Source organism: Bufo gargarizans, chromosome 1 (genome assembly GCF_014858855.1).
Source record: "Bufo gargarizans isolate SCDJY-AF-19 chromosome 1, ASM1485885v1, whole genome shotgun sequence".
Taxonomy (NCBI): Eukaryota; Metazoa; Chordata; class Amphibia; order Anura; family Bufonidae; genus Bufo; species Bufo gargarizans.
This window is the reverse complement of record NC_058080.1, coordinates 537,977,066-538,002,354: the sequence shown is the minus strand read 5'-3', so window position 1 is coordinate 538,002,354 and position 25,289 is coordinate 537,977,066. Positions and strand designations below refer to the sequence as shown.

The following is a 25,289-nucleotide window of genomic DNA, read 5'->3' as shown; positions in this document are numbered from 1 at the left end:
CGCATTGCCACCAGATGTTGGACATAGTACCTACTTCCCTGCCGCAGCTCCAGCACAGATCCAGGCATGAAGGATAGAATGAGTGTAGGACCGCAGGGGTCCTGTACCATATGGATATGATCTTGAAGTTCTCCTGGAGTCAGCAGCTAATCCACGACTTGTGCAACAGGATGAACGCCTTCTCCCATTGGTCGGGGGAGAAAGATCTCCCCAATTCTCTCTCCCATGACAACACATAAAGGCAGGGAAGCTGGGGTTTCCCCGTTCCCCTGGAGCAATCAGTACACTAGAGACACCTGATGCATGGTTGGAGTGGATTGAACGCAGAAAGATTCAAAAGGGGTGAGGTCTCTAGAAAGAGTTGAAAGGGGGCCCAGGGAGGAAAGAAAACTTTTAAGTCTGGCATATTGATACCATGCCCAGCTACTACTCCCCCCAGGGAATGAGTCAAGGGGGTGCACGGCTGAGTCCCTGAGAAAGTGATGCACCTGAGGATTGTCTTTTTTTTTTTAGAAAACCCAGTAATGCTAGTTGCCCTACTCCGAGGGGAAAGTCTGGGTTATAAAACACAGGAGTCATGGGTCCTGGGCGGGTAGTAAGACCGAGAGACTACGCGTATCTATCCCAGATTTTCAAAATTCCTGTTCTTAGCAAGGGGAGGCGTGGGGGTCTCTTTGACTTTCTAATCCAGAGCAGATCTTGAGCGGGCCGTGCCATTCTCTACCTTTCAAACTTAGCCCATCTGTTAGATGATCCAAAATGGAACTAATCTAGGAAATATAAAAAGATTGCGGCTTTGTGGTAAAGTTCAGGAAGACCCACCCCTCCCCTAATCTTAGGACGGGTCAAGAAACGTATACCCAGTCTAGGGGATGTGCCTGCCCATACAAAATCCAGGAACATTGAGAGAGAGGCCCTAAAGAACTTAGTTGGTAAGGGGATGAGGATAGTTCTAAATAAATATGATATTCACGGAAGAATATTCATTTTTATAGTATGAATCCTCCCAAACCAAGATAAGGGTAATTTTTTTCCAAGTCTGGAGGTCTTTCCTGACGTCCTCAGTAAGGGGAGAGAAGTTGGCAGAGTAGAGATCAGCTAATCGTGAAGTGATAGCCGTGCCCAGGTATTTGATATGTCTCTTTGCCCACTGAAAGGGGAAGAAGACTGCAACATTGATACAGTAATAGGAGGTATAGATATGTTTAGTATCTCGGACTTGTGGAGGTATACATTAAAGTTGCTGAGGTCTCCAAAGGTCGAGAACTCCTTCAAAATATTGGGAAAACCAATAACCGGGTTAGAACAATAAATGAGGAGATCATCTGCGTAAATAGCTATCTTGGACTCCAGTTCCCCCAGTTTGACTCCTCTGATAGATTCATTGGCCCATAGTGCCCTGGCCAGGAACTCCATGACCATGATTTATAACAGAGGGGAAAGTGGGCTCCCGTGCCTGGTACCAATATGTATTAGAAAGGGGGAGGACAGAGAGCCATTGACTCGAACCTGGGCTCTAGGATTATTGTATAGAGCTAGAATACGTGTTATCATGCAGAGTCCCAAGCCAAAGGATCTCAGGGATTCTCCCAAGAAGTCCCAATCCACCCGGTCAAAGGCTTTTTCAGCATCGATCGAGAGAAGACAAAGGAGGGAAGTGGTTTTATGGGCCAGCTCAATAAGGACCAGAGAGCGTATTGTATTGTCTCTTGTTTCCCGTCCTGGGACAAAGCCCACCTGGTCGCTGTGTATTAAAGAACGCATATATATATCTTCAGTCTATTGGCCAGAATTTGAGCATAGATCTTCACGTCAATGTTGATCAATGATATTGGCCGGTAGTTACTATAGACCAGGGGGCTTTGCCTGGTTTAGGAATTATACATATGTATGCAGTCAACAACCGAGGGGAGAAGGAAGAACCCTCTGCGAGTGAATTGCACATTTTAGTAATAGGGTTAGAGACATCATCTAGGAACATCTTATAGAAACGGGGTGTGAATCCATCAGGGCCTGGACATTTACCTACCTTTAACTGCCTTATGACCCCCGGACCTCCTGAACGGTTATCTCTTCTTCTACGTACGGTATCCCTATCAGACATAGAGAGCTTGAGGCCTAATAGGTTCGAGATATAGTCCCTGATTTTCTGAGTCTTATGGTCTGTGGAGAGATCTGCAAATTTCCCTTTCAGATTATAGAGACCCTCGTAGTAGGATTGGAATTCTTGCAGGATTTCCTTAGTGGCATAAATGCGGCCTCCCTCCCTACGGTTAAGGGTGGGGATGAAAGAGGTAGCTAGTCTGGGCCTCAACATCCTCGCCATCATCCTACCACTCTTGTTCCCATGTTCATAGAAAAGTCTCTTGAGCTTGTGTCTAGCTCCAAGATATTTTTGGTCTATCAGTTTTCTAAGGGCAGTTTTCGTGTTACACAGTTCTTGGTAGGCCTCAGAAGAGAGGGAGCCTTTATGTCGCCTCTCCACTATAGATAACTTTTGAAGGAGTGTTTGAATCTCTGCAGACTGCATTTTCTTAAGTCTAGAAGTGTGCGATATGAGTCTACCCCATACTACACATTTCAGGGCTTCTCATTGAATCGTGGGACCATAGGTATTTACAGTGTGCACCTCCACAAATTTCGAGATAGTGGATCTAACATCTGCCACACAGACAGAGTCTCTGAGAATGTTATCATTGAGCTTCTATGAGCTCCTGGGACGTGTAGGGTCCCCCAACCCCAGCGACACCCAGGTAAGGGAGTGGTCAGAGAAGAGAATTGGCTCAATGCCTGCCGCAGGGAATAAGTCAAGGAGTGAATGTGAAACAATAAGGTAGTCAAGTCTGTGATATGAGTTGTGAGCAATAGAGAAAAGGGTGTAATCTTTTGTGGTAGGAGAAAGAATACGCCATACTTCCACTAATCTCAAGGACTGTAGGTGTCTTCTGAATACGGACCGCCCCAGCAGACATAGAGGACCTACCTGTTAAGCCGTCTAATGCAGCATCTAAGGGGAAATTGAGGTCACCACCTAGGATGGTTGGGAGGCCATCTGCAAAGTCGTCCAAATCTGCAAACACAGAGGAGGCGAAAGAGATCTGCCCGTATTAGGGAAGTAGACAGTGGCTATCACAAGTCCTACAAGAAAAGGGACAGTTTAAGAAAAAGGTACCGGCCTAAATCATCTGATTTGGTGTCCAGTATGGTGCAAGGGACCGATTTATGAACGGCTATGGAGACCCCTCTGGCCTTGGCATCAGGAAATGTGCTATCGGACCACACAGAGAAAAACCAATTCCTGCAAGAGGGAACGTGTTCCGATTTAAAGTGCGTTTCCTGCAGGAGGGCTATAGCAAATCTCTGCTTATGATGGTTATACAGGATTTGGTTACTCTTTGTGGGTTCTTTCAAGCCATTCACATTGTATGAACATATTTTAATAGAAGCCATATTGTTGTAGGGAAAAATATAAGCACCAGCACCATATACCAAGAAGTAGGAGGGGTGGAAAAACAGAGGGGAGGACGGAACAAACAGAAGGGGGATAAACAAACAGCTCACTGTAGCACTTGTGAACAAATAGAGAGAGAACAAATACCAAACAACTCAGTAGCAAAAAGGGAAAAACACCTGTCTGCCACCACTATCAAAACAAGGGGGAAGTGAAAGCCTCGACGAAGCAAAGGGCCCTCCCTCCACTCCCACTCCAGGAAGCCAACTTGCAGCCCCGGAGAGAAAATCGAAAGCATAAGAAAAGATTTGAAGCTACCCAACTGTTAACAAACAGATAAAGTACACACCTATAATCATCTGCAAAATGGGGGTCACCCGGGTTGACCGAAAAACTGTGAAAGAGGCTCATCTCCCCCCGCGCCGTCCGACAGAGCGACAGGGAAGGAGGGGAGCCCCACCCCAGAGGAAGTTCTCAAACTGACCCCCTCCAGAGATGAACTAAGACAAATCTCTTAGAGGTCTACGCAGTAGATCAAATAAAACATTGTAAAGAGTAGAACTTATATCACTGGGTCTTACGCTGTTTAGATGAACGCGGGGACACCTGAGACCACTGCTCTCTTGGGGGTATTGCGAGCGGAGATGGCACGGTCGGCCAATCAGGACGGGAGACAGTCTGTAGTGCAAAAGTCTCCAAGAACTTGGGGTGATCCTGTGGTTCCTTAAATATAGTTGCTCTGCCATCCTTCTTGGCGTGCAGTTGAAATGGATAGCCCCATCTGTATGAATTTGTTTTAAATTCTTTATTTATTTATATTTTCTAGACAATATAGCAAATATCAGAACCGTATACAAATGTGTGGCTTTTACAAGAGTATACATGCACATAATGCAGAACAAACAATAGACAGTCGATCCTTCCGTTTACAATGGTATAGCCCACCTTGTAACAACGACAAGCGCATAAGCCAGCTTGCTAATCAAACCAGCCCACTTCTTCTGGACCGCTACTAAAATCAACTAAAAGGAACAATCTGAACCTTCTTTAAAAGCAAGTGTGCTCTAATAAAACTGTGGTATTTTAATATCAGATTACCATATTAGATAATGGAATGGAATGCGCGGGGGAAAACAAAGTAAAACAGAGAGCTACAGGCATCAGGTTTAGTCTAAGAAGAGTTGACGGGTTTCACTTCAGTCCAAAACGGGACAATCAATGGACACGTCCATCATATGTGTGAATAGGAGACAGTACCGGATTGACATCTCCAGTACGATGAAGGAATGAGTGGGTTAATAGCATGCAGTACCACCGGTGTTTTGTACTACCTGCAAACAAGTTTATAAGACGTCTCCTGCACAGTAATGCACCTAGATGGACCACATGCATTTCTATAAATCAATGTTTCCCAACCAGCGTGCCTCCAGCTGTTGCAAAACTACAACTCCCAGCATGCTTGGACAGCCTTTGGCTGTGCGGGCATGCTGGGAGGCGTAGTTTTGCAACAGCTGGAGGCACACTGGTTGGGAAACACTGCTATAAATAGTCGCAATTGTCTCTTTAGTTAATTTTAGGTTTAGCTCTTTCTCCCACGCATCTATGTATGAGGGGGCAGGGCCATCGTCCGGACACACCAACAATTTGTATATCAAAGAAATCAATTTTGGGGGTAGGGATCTTTGTCCCACCAGCTTTTCAAACAACAAAAGGTCCCTATTCTATGAGTCGGAAAGTTTAACACTTTCAAATTGTTAGATTTTCCCTTCAAAAGAGTGAGTACAGGCCTGACCGCTCTACACAGCTGCAATGTCCTTCTAGAGAGGTCTGGCAGTATTTGGATAGGTGCGCCTCCAACCTCCAACTTCTTTACTGGCAAGCAGCCCTTAGAATGTCCTCCTTTATTTTGAAAAAGTGCACCCGGCATACTATGTCTCAAGGTCTAGACACATCCGTCGGTCTGGGGCCCAAAGCCCTGTGTATGCGGTCCAGTTCAATAGGGAGCGGGACTGTGCCGTTCAGTAAGTAGCCAAACAGGGTCTGGATCGTGGCCTCTAGGTCACTTGCTTGGACAGTTTCAGCGACCCCTCTTATCCGCAGATTATTCCTGCGGTGGCTATCGTCCAAGTGGGACATCAGCTGGGAGATATGCTGAGAGTGGGCCTGCAGGACCTTCTGGTGGTCATCTAGGCGAGTGTGCAGAGCCTCCTGTGTCTTTTCTGAGGCCTCTAATTGGTGACCCAAGTGCTGTATTTCCCCCTTTAGTACATCCATCTCTGTGCGGTATGTCTACTCCAGTCGAAAAACCGATTTCTCTTTCAGAAGTCCTCTTTTGTAGGCAGAGCCTGAAGCTGGGCCTGGGGGTCCCATCCTGCAGTAGAATCGCACGAGGAGGGGCTGCCTGGGTCTCTTTCAGGAGGTAAGGAGAGCAGGCTATGATCTGAGGCCGGGGAAGACGTGCTGGCCGCCATCTTGGGTTAAGCCGGAGGCCCTGTTGCAGGCATCTGGAATCCAAAGAATTTCTGGATACCGGCATTGTTGGGCTGTTGGCCGGTGTCAGGGGGGCCCTTGGTTGTTTTGCGACCCATCTGGTCGGTGTGCAGGTCAGAAATGGTAGCGGGGTAGCCATAAAGGCAGAAGTGGAGGGAGAGCTGCACACGTCTTACTCCGCCATGAGCAAGCCACGCCCCCTGCGTTTATTTCTTTTAATGTTGATAATTATGGCTAACAGCTAATAAAAGCCCAAAAGTCAGTATCTTAGAAAACTAGAATATTGTGAAAAATGTCACACTGTAATCAACACAAAACACCTGAACAGGTTTCCTAAGCCTTTAAATGGTCCCTCCGCCTGGTTCAGTAGGTTACACAATCATGAGGAAGACTGCTGATCTGACAGTTGTCCAGAAGGAGGATAAGCCACAAAATGTCATTGCTAAAGACGCTGGCTGATCACAGAGTGCTGTATCCAATCATATTAATGGAAAGTTGAGTGGAAGGACAAAGGTGCACAAGAAACAGGGAAAACAGCCTTGAAAGGATTGTCAAGAAAAGGCCATTTAAGAATTTGGGGAAGATTCAGAAGGAGTGGACAGCAGCTGGAGTCAGTGCTTCAAGAGCCACCACACACAGATGTATCCAGGACATGGGCTACAACTGTCACATTCCTTGTGTCAAGCAACTCATGACCCAAAGACAATGTCAGAAGTGTCTTACCTGGGCTAAGGAGAAAAAGGACTGGACTGTTGCTCAATGGTCTTGTTTTCAGATGAAAGGAAATTTTGCATTTCATTTGGAAATCAAGTTCCCAGCATCTGGAGGTATAGTGGAGAGGCACATAATCTAAGTTTCTTGAGGTCCAGTGTGATGTTTCCACCGGCAGTGATGGTTTGAGGAGCCATGTAATCTGCTGGGTTTGGTCCACTGTGTTATGTCAAGTCCAGAGTCAGCGCAGCCGTCTACCAGGAAATTTTAGAGCACATCATGCTTCCCTCTGCTGACAAGCTTTATGGAGATGTTGATTTCATTTTTCCAGCAGGACTTGGCACCTGCCCACACTGCCCAAAAAAGTACCAATACCTGGTTTAATAACCAGTTTTACTTTACTTGATTGGCAAGCACACTCTCCTGACCTAAAACTCATAGCGAATCCATGGGGTCTTGTCAAGAGAAAGATGAGACACCAGACCCAAAAATGCAGACGAGCTGAAGGCCACTATCAAAGCAACCTGGGCTTCCATAACACCTCAGCAGTGCCACAGGCTGATCGTCTCCATGCCACATCACATTGATGCCGTAATTCTTGCAGAAGTCCCTAACATAGTATTGAGTGCATATACTGTCCATATTTTCAGTAGGCCAACATTCCTGTATTAAAAATCATTTTTAATTGGTCTTATATAATCTAATTTTCTGAGACTTTTGGGTTTTCATTAGCTGTAAGCCATAATCATCAACATTAAATGCTTGAAATAGGTCACGCTGTGTGTAATGAAGCTAATGTATGAGATTCACTTTTTTAATTGAATTAGTGAATTAAATTAACTTTTCGATGATATTCTAATTTATTGAGATGCAGCTGTATAACATTTCACTCATAGGGAGAAAGTGAACATAACGCTGAGCTGCCAGAGCAAAGGACTCCGAGAGGCGACCTGCAACTCTAATCTCTAGTAATTCATCACAGGAATACAATAATGCACTAAAGTGGGCTTTAATACAGTTCTTCTAATAACCTACCTTTTACATTTACCAGGAAATCTAATCCACAGCCACATGCAAATTTTCTTTCCACCACTAGATGGCTCTGCTACATATACATTTATTTTCTAGAAATTGAAAATTGCAAATTCTCAAAACCTTTACTTGTTATACTGTTTACATCTCCTCTTAGGCCTAGTTGACACTTCAGCTATTTGGTCTGTGTATGGTCAGTGATTTCCATCTGATTCTGAGCCAAAACCAGGAGGTAAAGTGTAATGGAAAGATTTGCTCCTGTTCTGTGTTTTTGACCCGCGTCTGGTTTTGGCTCACAATCACTGATGTCAAACACTGACCAAATCACTGTGACCACATACATGACTTGATTGCATTAAAACTTTCTGCAGCCTCAATATTCCCTCATCCTATCACCCTCACTAGAAGGCAACCTAACATTTGCTTATTTGTTGCACATTATTATAGAAGTAAAAGAGCTGTAGAAAATCACCAAAATAGTGGCAGCAGAAAAGTGTTAGGGAATGGCAGTTCACTGTGTTCGATTTTGGCCTTCAGGGCACCTTTAGAATATTGCTCTGAAAATACTCCATGAACGGTTGGGAAATAGCTTCTTCAACTTAAAGGGAACCTGTCACCGGGATTTTGGGTATAGAGCTGAGGACATGGGTTGCTAGATGACCACTAGCACATGCACAATACCCAGCCCCCATAGCTCTGTGTGCTTTTATTGTGGAAAAAAAACCGAATTGATACATATGCAAATTAACCTGAGATGAGTCCTGTACGTGAGATGAGTCAGGGACAGGACTCATCTCAGGTTAATTTGCATATGTATCAAATCGTTTTTTCCCACAATAAAAACACACAGAGCTATGGGGACTGGGTATTGCGGATGTGCTAGTGGTCATCTAGCAACCCATGTCCTCAGCTCTATACCCAAAATCCCAGTGACAGGTTCCCTTTAAAAGGGGTTTTCCGGAAATAGAATATTGATGACCTATGCTCGGAATAGGTCATCAATATCAGATCTGTGGTGGTCCGACTCCTGGCACCCCTGTCAATCAGCTGTTTGAAGAGGCTTCAGCCCTCCGGTGAGTGCTGCGGCCTCCTCCTAGCTAGTGACATCACATTCATTGGTCACATGACTATGTGCAGCTCAGTCCAAATACAGTGAACGGCGCTTTACTTGGTAAGCTGTGAGGAGGTTGGTGTGCTCAAGAGAGCACCACAGCCTCTTTAAGTAGCTGATTGGTGAGGGTCCTGGGTGTTGTGCTTCCGTAGGGTTCCGTGCTTCCGTTCCGCATCTCCGGATTTGTGGACCCATTGAAGTGAATGGGTCCGCATCCGTGATGCGGAATGCACACGGAACGGTGCCCGTGTATTGCGTATCCGCAAATGCGGTCCGCCATACTGCCACGGGACACCTACGATCGTGTGCAGGAGGCCTACGGCTGGATTCATAAACCTGGAGTCCATGTTCCGGACGAGCGTCCCAGGCCAGGAGTGCATTTAGTGACTCAAGCACACTTCATCATATGGATCTATGATTCAGTGAGTTTGGGCCATTAAACTTGAGGTTGGTCTGGGACATGTGTCTCCAGTACAGACTCTAGAGGTGTGGAGCCATCCTTCTGGAGAACCCCATGGTGACCTGTCAGGCTAAGCATGTCAGTAATATGAATGCTGAAATATGGGGTGTGAACGCAGCCTTTTATGTAGAGATGGCAATTTACTGAAGACTGTAATGTATTGAGAAAAATAGAATGGGGCAGATTTACTCATCCTGTTTAGTATTAGCCAGTGTAAACCTGGACTAGATGGTGTAAAGATGCATCAGATGTATTACAATGGATGATGCAATGATAGCTTTGGTGCATATTTATTAGTTGGCTGATTTTGTGCATGAATTTTGGTGTACATTATCGCATTTTAAGCCACACCCCTCCACTCCAGGCCACACCGCTTTCCCATCAAGCCATGCTTCCTTGTTGGATGAGACAGAAACAGGCACCTAAACCACTTAATAAACGTGATGGGGGGCATGTATGCCAAGTTTTGTTGGAAACTGCACCAGAATTCTCTTGCATTTTGATTTCTATCTCCCCGTATTCTTATGGGACAAGGGAAAGGATGATGTAATACAAAATATGTCGGCCGATGGTCCTTAGGGAAGTTTAACAAAATATGATCTTCCTGTCTCTTCCCAGCTGTTATCATATTGCTGCTGTTCATACAGGGAAATATTTAGGTAAGATATTAAAGGCTATGTACACCTTTGGGGGCATTTTTTTTATTAGTGCATTGTACTCCTGAGCTTAAAATCATTTTTTCAATTGGTCTTCATTAAAAATATGGAGTCCTTTTCTCTGTACTGGGCTGAGATGCTTTACTAGCAGGATCTGAATTTTCTCTCTGCTCTGTCAGACAACTAGCTGACGGGCTCCTTATCTCTGCTCTCAGACATTGTAAACAGTCATCAAAGCTCAATCCTTATCTTACTGATAACAATGTGGCTTAAATAAGTGTTTATGACCTTTTAGTAATTTAGAGATAAGTGTAATTAGATGACCGGCACAAAATGAAAGTGAAAGTACAATGCACACAGCTAGAAAAACCCTTTGTGACAGAACGGCTCAATATTTTTAATAAAGACCAATTGAAAAAATGATTTTTAGCCCCAAATGAGTAAAATGCAATCATAAAAAAATGCCCCCAAAGGTGTACATAGCCTTTAAGTTAATTTCTGTACAACCGTTCCCCTATATACAGTATATTCACAAATAATTGTTATTCCAGAGTTGACTCATTTTTTAAATTGTTTTTCCCCCGTTGTTCAGATCTGGCTCCATGGGTCCTTCACTGTGCTTTGGTTCCTGCATGTAAACTTGCACCACTGCAGCCAGTGACTGGCCTCAGCAGTGATGTGTCCCCAAATGGCACATGAGCGAGCAATAGGAAAAAAAGAGGTTGAGTGGTTCCACCAGGGCTAAAGGCCCTGGGGAAAAGGCGCCAGAAGGGTGGAGAGAATAATAGTGAGGATAGAATAGAATAAAATAAAGTAGCACCACAATCTAAGTGCCGTTCAGTAGATATTGAGGGAAGGCAGCACAAGTGTTATGGGGAGATGAAAAAAATATTTTTCATTCCCAATAGAAAGATGCAAGTAGTAGGTGAACTTGGTCTGGTGGTACCAGAGTAACTGGATCCAACCGTGACCTAATTCAAAAAGAAAACACTATAGAAGGCGCTACTCCCAAGAGTGTGGAAGAGGTAGATGTAGTAAGTAATACCCCCTTTTTACCGGAGGATGGTGGTAATACAGAATATTCTCCAAAGGAGAGTTTGAGACTTATGAGTTATCCTGTGACTACCCCCCCTGTGAAGTGAGTACTCAAACTTTCAGAATTACAAACTCTCCTTTGGAGAATATTCTGTATTACCACCATCCTCCGGTAACAAGGGGGTATTACTTACTACATCTACCTCTTCCACACTCTTGGGAGTGGCGCCTTCTATAGTGTTTTCTTTTTGAATTAGGTCACGGTTGGATCCATTTACTCTGGTACCACCAGACCAAGTTCACCTACTACTTACATGAGCCAGCAGCAGTGATGTGCTGCTTGGTGGCACGTCACTGCTGAGGCTAGTCATAGGCTGCAGCGATGCATGTGACCCTATCTGGAAGTTTACATGCGGGGACCGAAGCACAGGGAAGACAACTGTGGACCCACAGAGCCCGAACGGAGCGGCACAAAGCAGGTATGTACTGTATGTTTCCATTCATAGGTCTGGAGAGGAATTTAAAAAAGGGGTCGATCCTGGTATACCACTTTAAGACCCTTGTACACAGGCCAAGGATGAGGGCAATTATCGGGAACACGCGTTCGTACAAACCCTTGCTCCTATTGCTATCCCATTGTAAAGCCGCCACAGATCACTTGATGATCAGCAAATGCTCGTTCATCGGTGATCACTTCATAAGATCATTGCTTGCTGGCAGCTTATCACCCCGTGTAAATGATGACTCTGTACAGGGTTCACATTAAATATTGGGGGAGTATACGAGGTCACCGGGGGAGGGTCCTTTTACCAACTTGCAACCCAAATCATGTTTAAATCCGCCGGTAAATGATAACTCTACCTTAGACACGTTTCTGAAGGTAGTCACTGATCAGTTGACAGTTTTGGAAGTGACCAAATTAGGTTCCAATAACGTGAGCAGGGAAGAATTGGCAGGACTATTATCTTTAGAACAAGACACCTCCATAGTGATTAAGTCTTCAAATAAAGGAGGCAATGTTCTGATCATGGGCCAAGACCAGTATGTTGGCATGTGCCACAGAATATTAAGTGACAAGGCCTGTTATGAGGTTCTCCAGGCCAATCTCCATCAGACATTTTGTGGTGAGTTGCGCCAGATTTTGCAGGAAGAACTAGAATCCAGATTTATCAATGAAAGTGAATTTAAATTCATGTGCCCGTGGTATCCTTACTTGGCATGCTTTTATAGCTTGCCAAAGATTCATAAGGGCCTTAGAAAGGTCGTCCAATAGTGTCTGGTATGGGCAGTTTCACACATTCCACCAGTACATATGTTGACTTTATTTTTAGGCCCTTTGCCTTTGCCCTTCCATCATACGTCTCCAAGTGGACACAGACGTACAGCTGGCCAGTCTCGATGTTGAGGCCTTATACAGTTCTATTCCACACGATCGGAGCTTTGCAGCTGTGAATCGATTTCTGCAAGAGCGGGGCACTCAATTTAAAGCACATAATGCTTTTGTTCTCCGGCTCTTGCGGTATATTTTGGAACACAACATCTTCATCTTTGACCGTCGCGATGGGGAGCCCGCTTGCCCTATCCCACGCCAACCTCCACCTTGGATGGTGGGAGAGAGATGTTGTGTTCGGTGAGGACATATCTATATGGGCATCGCATATTGTCGTTTGGGCACGCATCATAGATTATGTCAATTTTTCGCCAATTTGTGGCCTTCCTCAATAACAACTCAATGGGACTGTTCTTGACATCCCTCCAAAATCACATTTCTTGATTTGAACATCATGAGAGATGTGGAGGGTAATATCAGTACCAGCCTTTTCCGTAAAGAAACTACCACAAACAGCCTGTTGCACTGGGATAGCTGTCATCTCTACTCCCTCAGGAAGGGTATTCCGAGGGGTCAATATCTTTGTGTGCGTAGGAACTGCTCTACGTTGTCGACCTTTCACAGGTCGGCAAGGGATTTGAAAGAACATTTCCTACGACGGGGTTAGTCCAACACCATATTGAGGAAAGCCTATTACCAGTCCCTGGGCAGAGACTGGGAATCACTATTGAACCCTCGGGTGAGAGAGGATACTGAGAATGGAATGAGGATAGTGGCCAACTTTGATGTTTCACACAGGGAGGTCAGAGATATTTTGACCCAATATTGGGGCATTCTCCTACTGGAACGTTGGGCATTTAGCGGGACCTTCCCCAGCGATTACTTTTCGCCGGGGACGGAATCTAAGAGACAGATTGACCCACAGCTCCTACCAACAACCTTAACCGCGCACCTGGCTTAACCCTTTGGCAAAAGGTAACTTTCAGTGTGGGAATTGCATTGCATGTGGGGCAATCAAAACAGGAAATTCCTTCACTAGTACTGCAACCAACAAGTCCTACACCATGAGGACATTCATCAACTGTAGGACAAGTAGAGTGGTATACCTAGCCATGTGTCGGTTTGGCCTACATTATGTATGCAAAACTATAAGGGAATTTCGCCACAGAATAGGCGAGCATTTAAATGACATACGTAACAGGACAGACATACCCATAGCAAGACATGTGGAGGAAAACCATGCTGATGACTCGAGGACTATCAGTTTCCAGGGTATTGAACTTATTAAACTATCCCCACATGGAAGGGACATCGATGCCAAATTATTGTACAAGGAGGCACAGTGGACATTCAAACTTCAAACACTTCGTCCAAAGGGGTTGAATGAATATTTCTTACACCTCCTTTCTCATATGATCCCTTACCAACTGTGGACGTCATATGATGTATCCTACCATGTATCTATATTAGGTCTATCATATGATGTTAGGTTTATCTGCCCTGTATTTCCCTTTTTTGTTGTCTCCACTCCCCAGGGACACCATACTATCCCTACATCTACATCTACTTATATTGGTTACCCTGGCTCACTACAAAGTCTTTGATAATGACATCAATGACCTCTCACATATTTCAACTTACATATCACCCACGATCCAGTCAGGAGCGCTAAGCAGCTTTGTTCTCCTATGCCAGTGGCCTGTTATACCACATGTATGTCCCTTCACTGATTCTTCAGGGAGCGATTGTGACAGGAGCAGCCTCCAGGAGGAGGAGCGGTGGCAGACCGCCTCCTCCTCTCTGATTGGTAGTCGGCCTGATCTGCCCCACCTCCTTTGGGTGGGGCCTGCACTTTAAAAGTCAGCTGTGACGGCGGCTGTGTTATGGCCATACTAGCGCCTGAGGCTCTGCACGAACAGTGTGGTAGAGTCACATACTAAGGCCTCTTTCACACGACCGTATTGCTTTTTTAGTATTTTGCGGTCCGCAAATGGAGGATGTCCGTGTGCATTCCATTTTTTGCGGAACGGAACAGCTGGCCCCTGATAGAACAGTATTATCCTTGTCCGTTATGCGTTCTATCTTTGAACGGAACGGATATACGGAAATAGAAGGCATACGGAGTACCTTAGTCTGCGGCAATTACGCCTGCAGTTACTCCAGGTAGGGGCAGATAGTCCCCGTGCACAAAGCTCTTAGCTGTTAGTAATTGAAGGGTTGTGTGGTTTATCATGCAACACTGTATGATTGGGCCACCGCATGTCTGATATTAGAAAGAGGCGAATCCTAGTAGATCACTGCCATACCTCTCATCACTTCACATGCAGGAGTGCCTTCCCAATTAAGCATTAAAACCACAACCCCCGATATTCTCTCAATTGAGGGGATTGGAATCTTTATGAAAATCAGCCAACCCCAATTGTGAGGATTCTGTGACCAGTGTAGAGCAGGTGACCTCTGCTTTTAATACACTAGGCTATTTTTTTTGCAAATTTTCCACCCTAATTTAATGAATTAGACTATAAAAGGTTTATTATTTGATTTTAGCGATTCCCCTAAAAGCAGTGATCTTTTCTCTGTACAGGGATGTTAGCAATTGCTCGCCCCATACAGTAGAGGCTAATATTGGGAACATTCGGTTCCTTCCCGAAGGCATAGGTGTATAGTGATAGGATTGTTCAGCCATATAACTCCAGCACAATCTCTTCCTTCTCCCAGATATCAACAGGCGTTTGTCTGGTGGTCACATTATCACTCTGTCAGTCCTGAAGGCTATTCATGCATGCTATTGAGTACCTTATTTAGACCTAATATTGCCCTAAGCGTTGCGTTTGAATGCACGCTGTGTGTCATTTGCCTCTCTCAGTATCCCAACTGGCGTGGGATTCCAAATTCTGACCTCAGTTATGTCACGCTGACATGAGACTAGGAGCTGAGATACGGGGAGTTGTTAGACATGCTCCTCTGAAGCCACCAGCATTTGACCATACACCCTAGACAGCTGCCAGCTGAAATCATTTTTCCCCAATTCTACCCCATTTGGAATTTTTTCCCCCGCTTCCTACTACATAGTATGCAACCGTAAATGGTGCCATTAGAAACTTGTCCCGCAAAAAAGAAGCCCTTTTTAGTCACTAGTTTTTTGTCACTTTTACTACAAAAATTGCACCTGTTTTGGAGGCTTTTGTTTTTAAGTTTTAGACTAATTCAGAAGTTTTCTAACTTTTGCGCATTTTTTTTAACCTATTTATGTAGATGCACTTTTTTTTTACGCCTGAATTTGTCGCAAAAACTGTCTAATTTCTACTCCACTCCAGGGCTGGCGTACTTTTCTTCGTCAGTCATAGAAAAGACAGTACAGCTACAATAAAATGTACAACATAGAACAAATAAAACAAACAATAATTAAAGAAAAAGCTCCTGAAAAGCATACAGAATTTAGTCCCATGGTGAAAAGACAGTAAGGCCTCATGCACACGACCGTTCCGTTTTTTGCGGTCCGCAAACCGCAGATCCACAAAAAACGGAAGCCGCCCGTGTGCCTTCTGCAGTTTGTGGCCTATTGTATAAATACCTATTCTTGTCTGCAAAACGGACAAGAATAGGACATGTTCTATTTTTTTTGCGGGGCCACGGAATGGAGCAACGGATGCGGACAGCACACGGAGTGCTGTCCGCATCTTTTGCGGCTCTATTGAAGTGAATGGGTCCGCATCCGAGCCGCAAAAACTGTGGCTCGGATGCAGACCAAAACAACGACCGCATGTATGAGGCCTAAAAGACACGTCCAGCGGGGGAACAAAGAGGCACCTTAAGGCAAGCTCACCTGTGAGTTATGAATTGCTAGATATAGAGCTAAGCTGGAGTCGGCCCAATGTTCCCTTTGGTTGTAACCATTAAATACCACTCCGTCAATGTGAATGGCTTTAGTATGTGCGCTATTTCTGCATTGTTCGGGTATTTAAAAAAAGCAACTCCATTTTCCAAACAATCGCTTCTCTTTGGGCCGCTCCATGATCATCATATCCTTCACCCATCCCAAAACCTTTCTTCCTCAGTTTTTAGTGGTGAAGTGCGACTGTTTTTGCATTAAAAGTCGTACTTTCAGGTAGACATGCAAATTTTCATAGCTCTTTTGTTCATTTTTTCATGCACATGTCTGTGCTCAAATCCGTGAAAAGGTGGCCAGTGATGCTTCCGTGAAGATGTCGTCTGTGAAGGATCCGTGTTGGGTCCGTGTGTCCGTTTTTTGCGGTCCGTGTGCCATATGTGTTTCACTGAACCTGCACAGCTGAAAAATTATTTTCAAAGCATCTCTTCCCAGACGGACAAAATAGAGCATGCATCCATAATAAAAATACGGACCCACGGACTGTGCTAAAACACTGATGTCTGAATACACACATTAAAATGAATGGGGACCTGTGCTGTCCGTGGAGAACATGTGCAGCAGACGTACGTGGAACACTGACTTGTGAATGAGGCTTAACTAGACCAGTCTAAGTGAATGTGATCCTGTCGTACTGAAAAGGAACCACCAGAGGTCAGAATAATAACAATACACTTAGTCTAATTCATGAAGTGCTAGGCAAAAGACCAAGAGACAAATGAAAGAAGCCTGTCTAACTTTACACCTAAGAACAGGCGAGCTTGATAAATGTGCCCGGAGATGTTCTAGCCCAGTAACCTGCCTTTATTACACAGGGTTTATGGAAAGCCTGAAGGATCTGCTGTATGATCAAGACTGCACCGTTCGGCAGAAGACTACTGAGATATTCTTCATAATGGCTGGTCATAACGTTGGAAGGTTAGTGATTGCGTAGATCCATGGAGTGAGTTTGATGGAAAGAGCAGTTTCTTATATACTCTCGGAATGTTAAAGGGGTTATCCTATAAGAACCCAATTTCTAGTTTTCTCACCAACTTTACAGGTCATAAAACGATGACAGGTAGGAACTGACCTCTCAGACTCTAGTGGTCCACGGTGAATCTGCATTCACCTGGATATTAAGGGTACATCCACAGGGGATGTGGGAAAAATCCGCTGCTGACTGTGCTGTCAGGGTACAGCTACACGGCGACACTGATCGCTTGAAAGCTGTCGGGGCCAAGATTGCAGAGTAGTGGTGATCCCATAGAAATCAATGGTATCACCGCGCGAGTTGTAAGAAGTCCAGCAATGTTGGATTTCTAGCGACTTGCACAGCAATTGCATCCATTTCTATGGGATCACCACTACTCTGTGATTCTGGGCGTGACAGCTGTCATGTGACCAGTGTCGCCATTTAGCTGTACCCTAAATCCACACCAATATCCGTGTGATTTGTCGCACATTTTGCTTCATACTTAGGCCTCATGCACACAACCGTTGTTTTGGTCCGTATCCGAGCCGCATTGTTTGAGGCTTGGATGCGGACCCATTCACTTCAATGGGGCCGCAAAAGAGGCGGATAGCACTCCGTGTGCTGTCCGCATCCGTTGCTCCGTTCCGTGGTCTGCAAAAAAAATATAACCTGTCCTATTCTTGTCCGTTTGGCGGACAAGAATAGGCAGTTATATCTATGGCTGTACGTGCCGTTCTGCAAATTGCGGAACGCACACGGACGCCATCCGTGTTTTGCGGATTCGCAATTTGCGGACCGCAAAACACACAATGGTCGTGTGCATGAGGCCTTACTGTGTATTTCAGCCTATGCATTGTAAACAGTAAAATCTGCAAGGCAAATCCACTGCATAAATTCACATGCTGCAGATTTAAAATCCGCACCGCAAATCTTTTTACACGGCGCGTGGATGAGGTTTGGTAAAATCTTGTGTACTTGATTGGCACTGTATGATACTGCAGATTCCTGCACAGTCATCTCGCCTGGCCCTGTCAGTCAAGAAGGAGATGGAGGGGCTGGCAGAAGAAGCAAGGATGCACAGAGTGGCTTGGGCCCGCCCTCGGTGCACTTCCAGAATGAAGCAACAGATTGCTAAGTGAAGGCTATCATCACAATCTCATTCTCAGAGGGCGTGTCCTATCTGCTGCAGCTAGTGCTTCCATCACAGTGAGCTGGACAGGGAAGTTAGAAAAAGGGCAAACAACTGTACAGATAGATTTTAGTGAATAACTCAGTGACTATACTACAGTTTTTTCATTAAATGCAATTACAAAAGCTTTCAGATCCAGGTGGTGGTTTGAAAAATGTAAAATCTCTTTTTGTGGGACAACCCCTTTAAAGGGGTTGTCTCACTTCAGTAAGTTGCATTTATCATGTAGAGCAGGCATGCTCAACCTGCGGCCCTCCAACTCCCAGCATGCCCGAACAGCCTACAGCAGGGCATTGTAGGCATTGTAGTTTTACAACAGCTGGAGGGCCCCAGGTTGAGCATCCTTGATGTAGAGAAAGTTAATACAAGCCACTTACTAATGTATTGTTATTATCCATATTGCTTCCTTTGCTGGCTGGATTTATTTTTCCATCACATTATACTCTGCTTGTTTCCATGGTTACAGACCACCCTGCAATCCATCAGTGGTGGTCGTGCTTGAACACTATAGGAAAAAGCGTCAGCCTCTCCGGTGGCAGGACCATGGGAGCGCACATAGGCTGGTGCTTTTACCTATATTGTGCAAGCATGGCCACCACTGATGGATTGCAGGGTGGTTTGTAACCATGGAAACAAGAAGTGTATAATGGGATAGAAAAATGAATCCAGCCAGCAAAGGAAGCAATATGGACAATAACAATACATTAGTAAGTGGCTTGTATTAACTTTCTCTACATGATAAATGCCACTTACTGAAGTGAGACAGCCCCTTTAAAAGCAAATTTTCTGATAATTTGTTTTATGAGTTCCCATGTGCACTTATAAGATACACATTCATATTAAACATTATGGGACATTTTTCATGTAATCTGAGTGGACAGACAGACAGTAGACTCCATTAGGACTTGCTGCCCGTGAATCCGCTGAAGTTATGAAGAGACGCCGGCCTCTACATAACTTTGGCGGATTCACCGCCGCTTCTAAATGTCACAGCTTCCTTGTTGTCTTACATGTAGACCTTTTTCTACGCCTAAAAGAGGCGTAGAAAATGATGAATGAGACGGGCCTGCTGGTCCGCCCCTTCCCTGCTCATGCCACGCCCACTGATTTAGACCTGCCGTGAGCTGGGAAAAGTCGCAGATTGCGGCGCAGATAACCTTTGCATCAGAATCTGCGCCAGAAATACATCTAACATAGGCGTATTTCTGATAGTAAATGACCCCTTTTTTTGGGGGGGGAATAAGACCACATTTTCACCGAGGCTGTCATCACACTCATTTGGGACTCATTTTGTGTACCATGTCACCTAGATGGGCGTGATGCAACGTAGAAAGCTGCCGTGCCGAACACCTACAAAGAGACTTTAGTTGGTATTATCAGCAATGAACGACACATCTGGAGCTAAGGCTACTTTCACATTGGCGTTTTGGTTTCCATTTCTGAGATCCGTTCAGGGCTCTCACAAGCGGTCCAGAACGGATCAGTTTTGCCCTAATGCATTATGAATGGAAAAGGATCCGCTCAGAATGCATCAGTTTGGCTCCGATCAGTCTCCATTCCGCTCTGGAGGCGGACACCAAAACTGATGAAACTGAGCCAAACGGATCCGTCCTGGCACACAATGTAAGTCAATGGGGACGGATCCGTTTTCACTGACACAATCTGGCACAATAGAAAACGGATCAGTCCCCCATTGACTTTCAATGGAGTTCATGACGGATGTGTCTTGGCTATGTTACAGATAATACAAACGGATCCGTTCTGAACGGATGCATGCGGTTGTATTATCTGAACGGATCCGTCTGTGCAGATCCATGATGGATCCGCACCAAACGCCAGTGTGAAAGTAGCCTAAAGTATAACATGCAGCATTTGTCTTAATTCCTCAGCATGCTGAGGAGTAACTTTTGAAATCATGAAATCTCAACAGAAATGTTAAAAGTTTACCCAAAGCTAAGTTAGAAGGCAGATACATGTCAGTCTTGGGGTTCAGTAGTCAGCACAGTGGGGATAATGAACGCTCTTTACCACTTCCATTTTCCAGGGATGGCATCTTGAGCAGTGATATTATTATTGCCATGTCTCACCTCCTTGATGACCCTGTGGATATCTGTCGGAGGAATTTGCATCAGACGTATGAAATGCTATCTGAGCTTCCTGCTGGTGAGTGTATGAAATATATTTTGGTAATTGGAGTAGTTAAAGGGCTTTTGTGAAATGCTATATACTTTTGAAATAAACCTTACATGGTTTTAAGCTTTTTTCCCCACCCGGTTTCTACCTACGTGCACCTCTTGCCTTCAATGTGGATTTAGTATAGGGGTGTAGTGCATGTCGCCAGGCCTGACATTACGTATACATGTGACCAGGCCTGACATTACGTATACATGTCACCAGGCCTGACATTACGTATGCATGTCGCCAGGCCTGACATTACGTATGCATGTCGCCAGGCATGACATTACGTATACATGTCGCCAGGCATGACATTACGTATACATGTGACCAGGCCTGACATTACGTATACATGTCACCAGGCCTGACATTACGTATGCATGTCGCCAGGCCTGACATTACGTATGCATGTCGCCAGGCCTGACATTACGTATACATGTCGCTAGGCCTGACATTATGTATACATGTGACCAGGCCTGACATTACGTATGCATGTCGCCAGGCCTGACATTATGTATTCATGTCGCTAGGCCTGACACTGGGCAACTCAATGCGTTCTACGTTGTGAGAAAGAGTATGAGCTGTACGTGACTTCAGTGCTTATGACAGTACTAGCAGGTCTAGATCACATGCTGCCACCTAGATGGAAGAGGGGACATTGGGTCGTGTTACAGGGAACAGTAGATCTATGAGTCTATGACTTTTAAGAAATCTCATCCACATACAACTGTACCTGTTTTGTGGTCCGAAAATCGCTGATCTGTAAAATATGGATGGTTCTGTGTGCGGGCACTATTGTAGAAATGCCCATTCTAGTCCCCAAAATGTTCTATAATTTGCACAGATGATAGCTATGTGCTGCCCGCGTTTTTTGTGGCGCCATAGAAATGAATGGGTCCATATTAGATTTGCGAAAAAATGCAGATCGGATGTGGACCAAAAATATAGCCGTGTATATGAGGCCTAAATTGACCTACACTGCAGGTTTTAAGTCCACACCATGTCAGTTTATGATGCAGATCTACCTTTGCAATGCATAGGGTGAAATCCAAATCCAAGCCACCCCGTGCCATCATACCCTTATCCCCTACCCAGTGGCTGATCAGCTCTGATTATATGAACGGGCGCCCTTGTACCACTGTGCCTGCATGTCCACCTCTCCATTCATCTCTGTGGAAATACCAGAAATAGCCAAGCGCTTTCTCCGGCAGTCCCATAGAGGAAAAGTGATGCAAACTCTTGGATATAAAGCGTGATTTTTTTTTTTTTACCATACATAACTTAAAATGTAATAATTTGTTATAAGATTTTATTATTATTCTGTTGTCTGACATTTTATTAAAGGAGTTTTTCTACAACCAACATGTATCACCTGAGTCCCCTGTGTGAATGGAGCAGCGGTCCACTCATTTCTTTGGGACTGATGAGTACATTTTTTGGCTACCTCTGACAGTCCCATAGAAGTAAATGAAGTGAATGACCCCATTCACGTAATCACTCCTAGCAGTTGGATGCAACTATACATTTGTCACCTATCATGTGGATAGTCGATAAATGTTGCATATGGGGAAAACCCCCTTTTAATGCCTTTAATGTATTTTGTATTGCTTACTTTTTACAATGTATGCTACCTTCAGACAGGGGCGTAGCTAAAGGCTCACAGGCCCTGGTGCAAGAGTTCAGCTTGGGCCCCCGTCCCTCAGTGCTTGTTGGCAAGGGCCAGGGGAGCACATAGCCTTCCTGCTGCCAGAGGCAAACATTGAAAGGGCACCCCCTCATGCCAAATTCTTGACCTAACCCCTTCCCTCCAGCCAGAGGTGTAAATTGACCAGTATGCACTTTCTATAATGCCAGTGTCTTATGTGGCACAAGGGTCTTTGGACCCCCTCAGGCTCCTGGGTCCGGTAGCGACTGCTACCTCTGCACCCCCTATAGCTACGACCCTGCCTTCAGATAATCAGAAAACCTCCTTGAGGAACCAAATCTGTACATCAGCCTGATATAATGAAGTATTTGGTTGTTAAGAGTACTTTCACACTTGCGGCAGAGGATTCCGTCGTCGGAACTGCCTGCCGGATCTGGCAATCTGGACGCAAACGGATGAATTTGTGAGACGGATCTGGATGCGGATCCATCTCACAAATGCATTGCAATACTGGATCCGTCTTTCCGGTTGTCATCCGGAAAAACGGATCCGGTATTTATTTTCTCGTTTTTAAAGTTCTACGCATGCGCAGACCGCAAAACCGGGTACGTTTTGCCGGAACACTTGGGGCCGGATCCGGCATTAATGCATTTCAATGGAAATTAATGCCGGATACGGCATTCCGGCAAGTGTTCAGGATTTTGGGTCGGAGAGAAAACTGCAGCATGCTGCGGTATTTTCTACAGCCAAAAAACGTAAGAGGGACTGAACTGATGAATCCTGAACAGATTGCTCTCCATCCAGAATGCATTAGGATAAAACTGATCAGTTTTTTCTTTTTACTGACAACATACAGGAGTACATGTATAAGAGGTAAGAGCCGCTCTCTACAGACCCTCCACTATTTCAGGTTGCCAAGAATCTTTGGATGTTATTTTATATTACTTGAAACCTTATTGCATACAAATATGACTGGTGAGAGCAGTAGCACAGACTTGCCTCTAGGTGGCATGATTGCTTGACATCTGTCCGCCAGTGTTGCTGGATCTATGGAGACTTGGCTATTCAGTAGCTCATGACTTATCAGTACTAATATTCCATCTGTTTCTCTGTGACATCGGTGACAAAGGGGCAGTGGGATAGGTGCCAGACTTTCAAGCATTCTGTGCGTATGTGAGTCTTATGAGAGGTTAAAACCATAAACTAAAACCATTTCCTTTGTCTCGTACCATGCTTAGAGCAGAACCTATTATAGCTATTGCAGTGTATTCATGGTCACACTATATATATATATATACTAGCTGAAGGACCCAGCTTCGCTTGGGTATAGTTAATCTATTTCATTTAATGTTTGTGTGTGTCGTTAAAAGATATCAACACTATCCACTATAGCAGTGACATCTGCAGCACCCCACCCCCAAAACAGTGACCTCCACAGCCCCCCACCCCTTAACACTTACCTCCCCACAGTGCCCCGTCCCTTACAATTGGACCTCCAGAGCAGCCCACCCCTTTAACTTTGACCTTTACAGCAGCCTTCCCCTTTAACAGTGACTTTCACAGCATACCACCCCCTTGACAGTGACCTCCTCAGGGACCCGCCCCCTTAACAGTGGCCTTTACTGGGGGCGTGTCCTTTTGAACAGCTCACTCTAAGACAGCAGCACTGTGCTGTCTGAGTGTAAGCTGCAGGGAGAAAGTCACCCTCCCTCCCACCCCTGCAGATGACAGAAGTTGATTTCTACCTTCATTTTTTCAATCCCTGTTGGCTCAGGAGTGGGCGTGGCTTAGTAAGACCTGGTGGCAGGGTTTTAAGTCTTCTGAGGGTGGATACATTTTGGCAGGAGGCGTGTCTGGCCTCCTTCCTGCAAGAGTAACACCCCTCTGGGCACATTACTGGCTCATTTGCATATCAAATAAACTGGATTTTAGAAGAAAGAAAACATCTATTGCTGGAACAAAGGCACTAAGGTACTAAGTGCTATTAGGCCATGACTTTACTTCAATAGTGATTATCCTGGTGACAGATTTCCTTTAAAGCTCACCTACAGCAGTGAAGAAAAATGGCTGGGTTGTTATGGAAACCAGGTGTAAAAGTGTGTGTATGTGACCAAGCTTCTATTGGCTAATGCATTTTTTAGGAATATCTCAGGAACAGTACGTGCTAGAGAGCCGAGACCCGGTCTAAAACCTTCCCGGACACCTGATGTACTTGTGTGCTAAATTTCGTGATTGTAAATGCGACAGTGCGGATTCCTTTAGCAGACATACACACATATACACTCAGCTTTATATATTAGAAGATTTGCTGCAGCACTCATAATTCTGTGACTACTATGACATAATTGAAATTCTGTTGTTTTTGTGACTTGCTGTAATGCACTTAACCCCTTTATTCTGCACGCACACTCACTGACAAAAATATAAATAATAATGCACCAGGTAGAAATGTTTGATTACTGCAAAAACTTGGCATGTAGTTATGTCTCGGGCAGATATGTAAGTGATTATACATGTGGTTTGATTAGACACTGGGTCCTGCCAATAGAGGGCGTAAAAGTGCCTCCCTATAAAAAGCCTATAAGAGGCTACTTTTGGTTAGTGTACTTCTTGCTGAGATATTGTTGACTGCTAGACATGCCTCTTCGACACAGACAAAGACATTCTGCCCAGGTGACAGACTGTGACAAACAGGATGGCTTTTTCAATGAACTGCCTCTCATCTAAAGTGTTCTGACCTAGCTGTTAGGAGGTATTGGTTACATGAGGGTACGCACTCACTGTGAACAGGCCTCGGGCAGCCAAGAAAGACCACCAGGAGAGAGCATAATTTGATTCACCAACAAGCACTAGTAGCTCTTAGGCCTCATTCACACGAGCGTGTCCGGATGCGTTGCGGCAAACCCGCGCGAGTAGGTACGCAATTGTAGTCAGTTTTGACTGTGATTGCGTTCTATTCAGTTTTTATTGCGCGGGTGCAATGTGTTTTGCACGCGCGTGATAAAAAAATGAATGTGGTACCCAGACCCGAACTTCTTCACAGAAGTTCAGGTTTGGGTTCAAGGTTGTGTAGATTGTATTATTTCCCCTGATAACATGGTTATCAGGGAAAATAATAGCATTCTGAATACAGAATGCATAGTACAATAGGGCTGGAGAG

At 44.9% G+C, this 25,289-nt stretch overlaps 1 protein-coding gene across 1 annotated transcript in view; it reads left to right on the top strand.

Moving 5' to 3' along the window:
* RSPH14 (radial spoke head 14 homolog) overlaps positions 1 to 25,289 on the top strand; it is a 213,975-nt gene that overhangs the window by 3,958 nt on the left and 184,728 nt on the right. The window contains exons 3-4 of the mRNA XM_044275496.1: positions 16,981 to 17,083; positions 20,354 to 20,472. Of these exons, the coding sequence (XP_044131431.1) occupies positions 16,981 to 17,083; positions 20,354 to 20,472 (222 nt within the window). The remainder of the gene's footprint in view (positions 1 to 16,980; positions 17,084 to 20,353; positions 20,473 to 25,289) is intronic.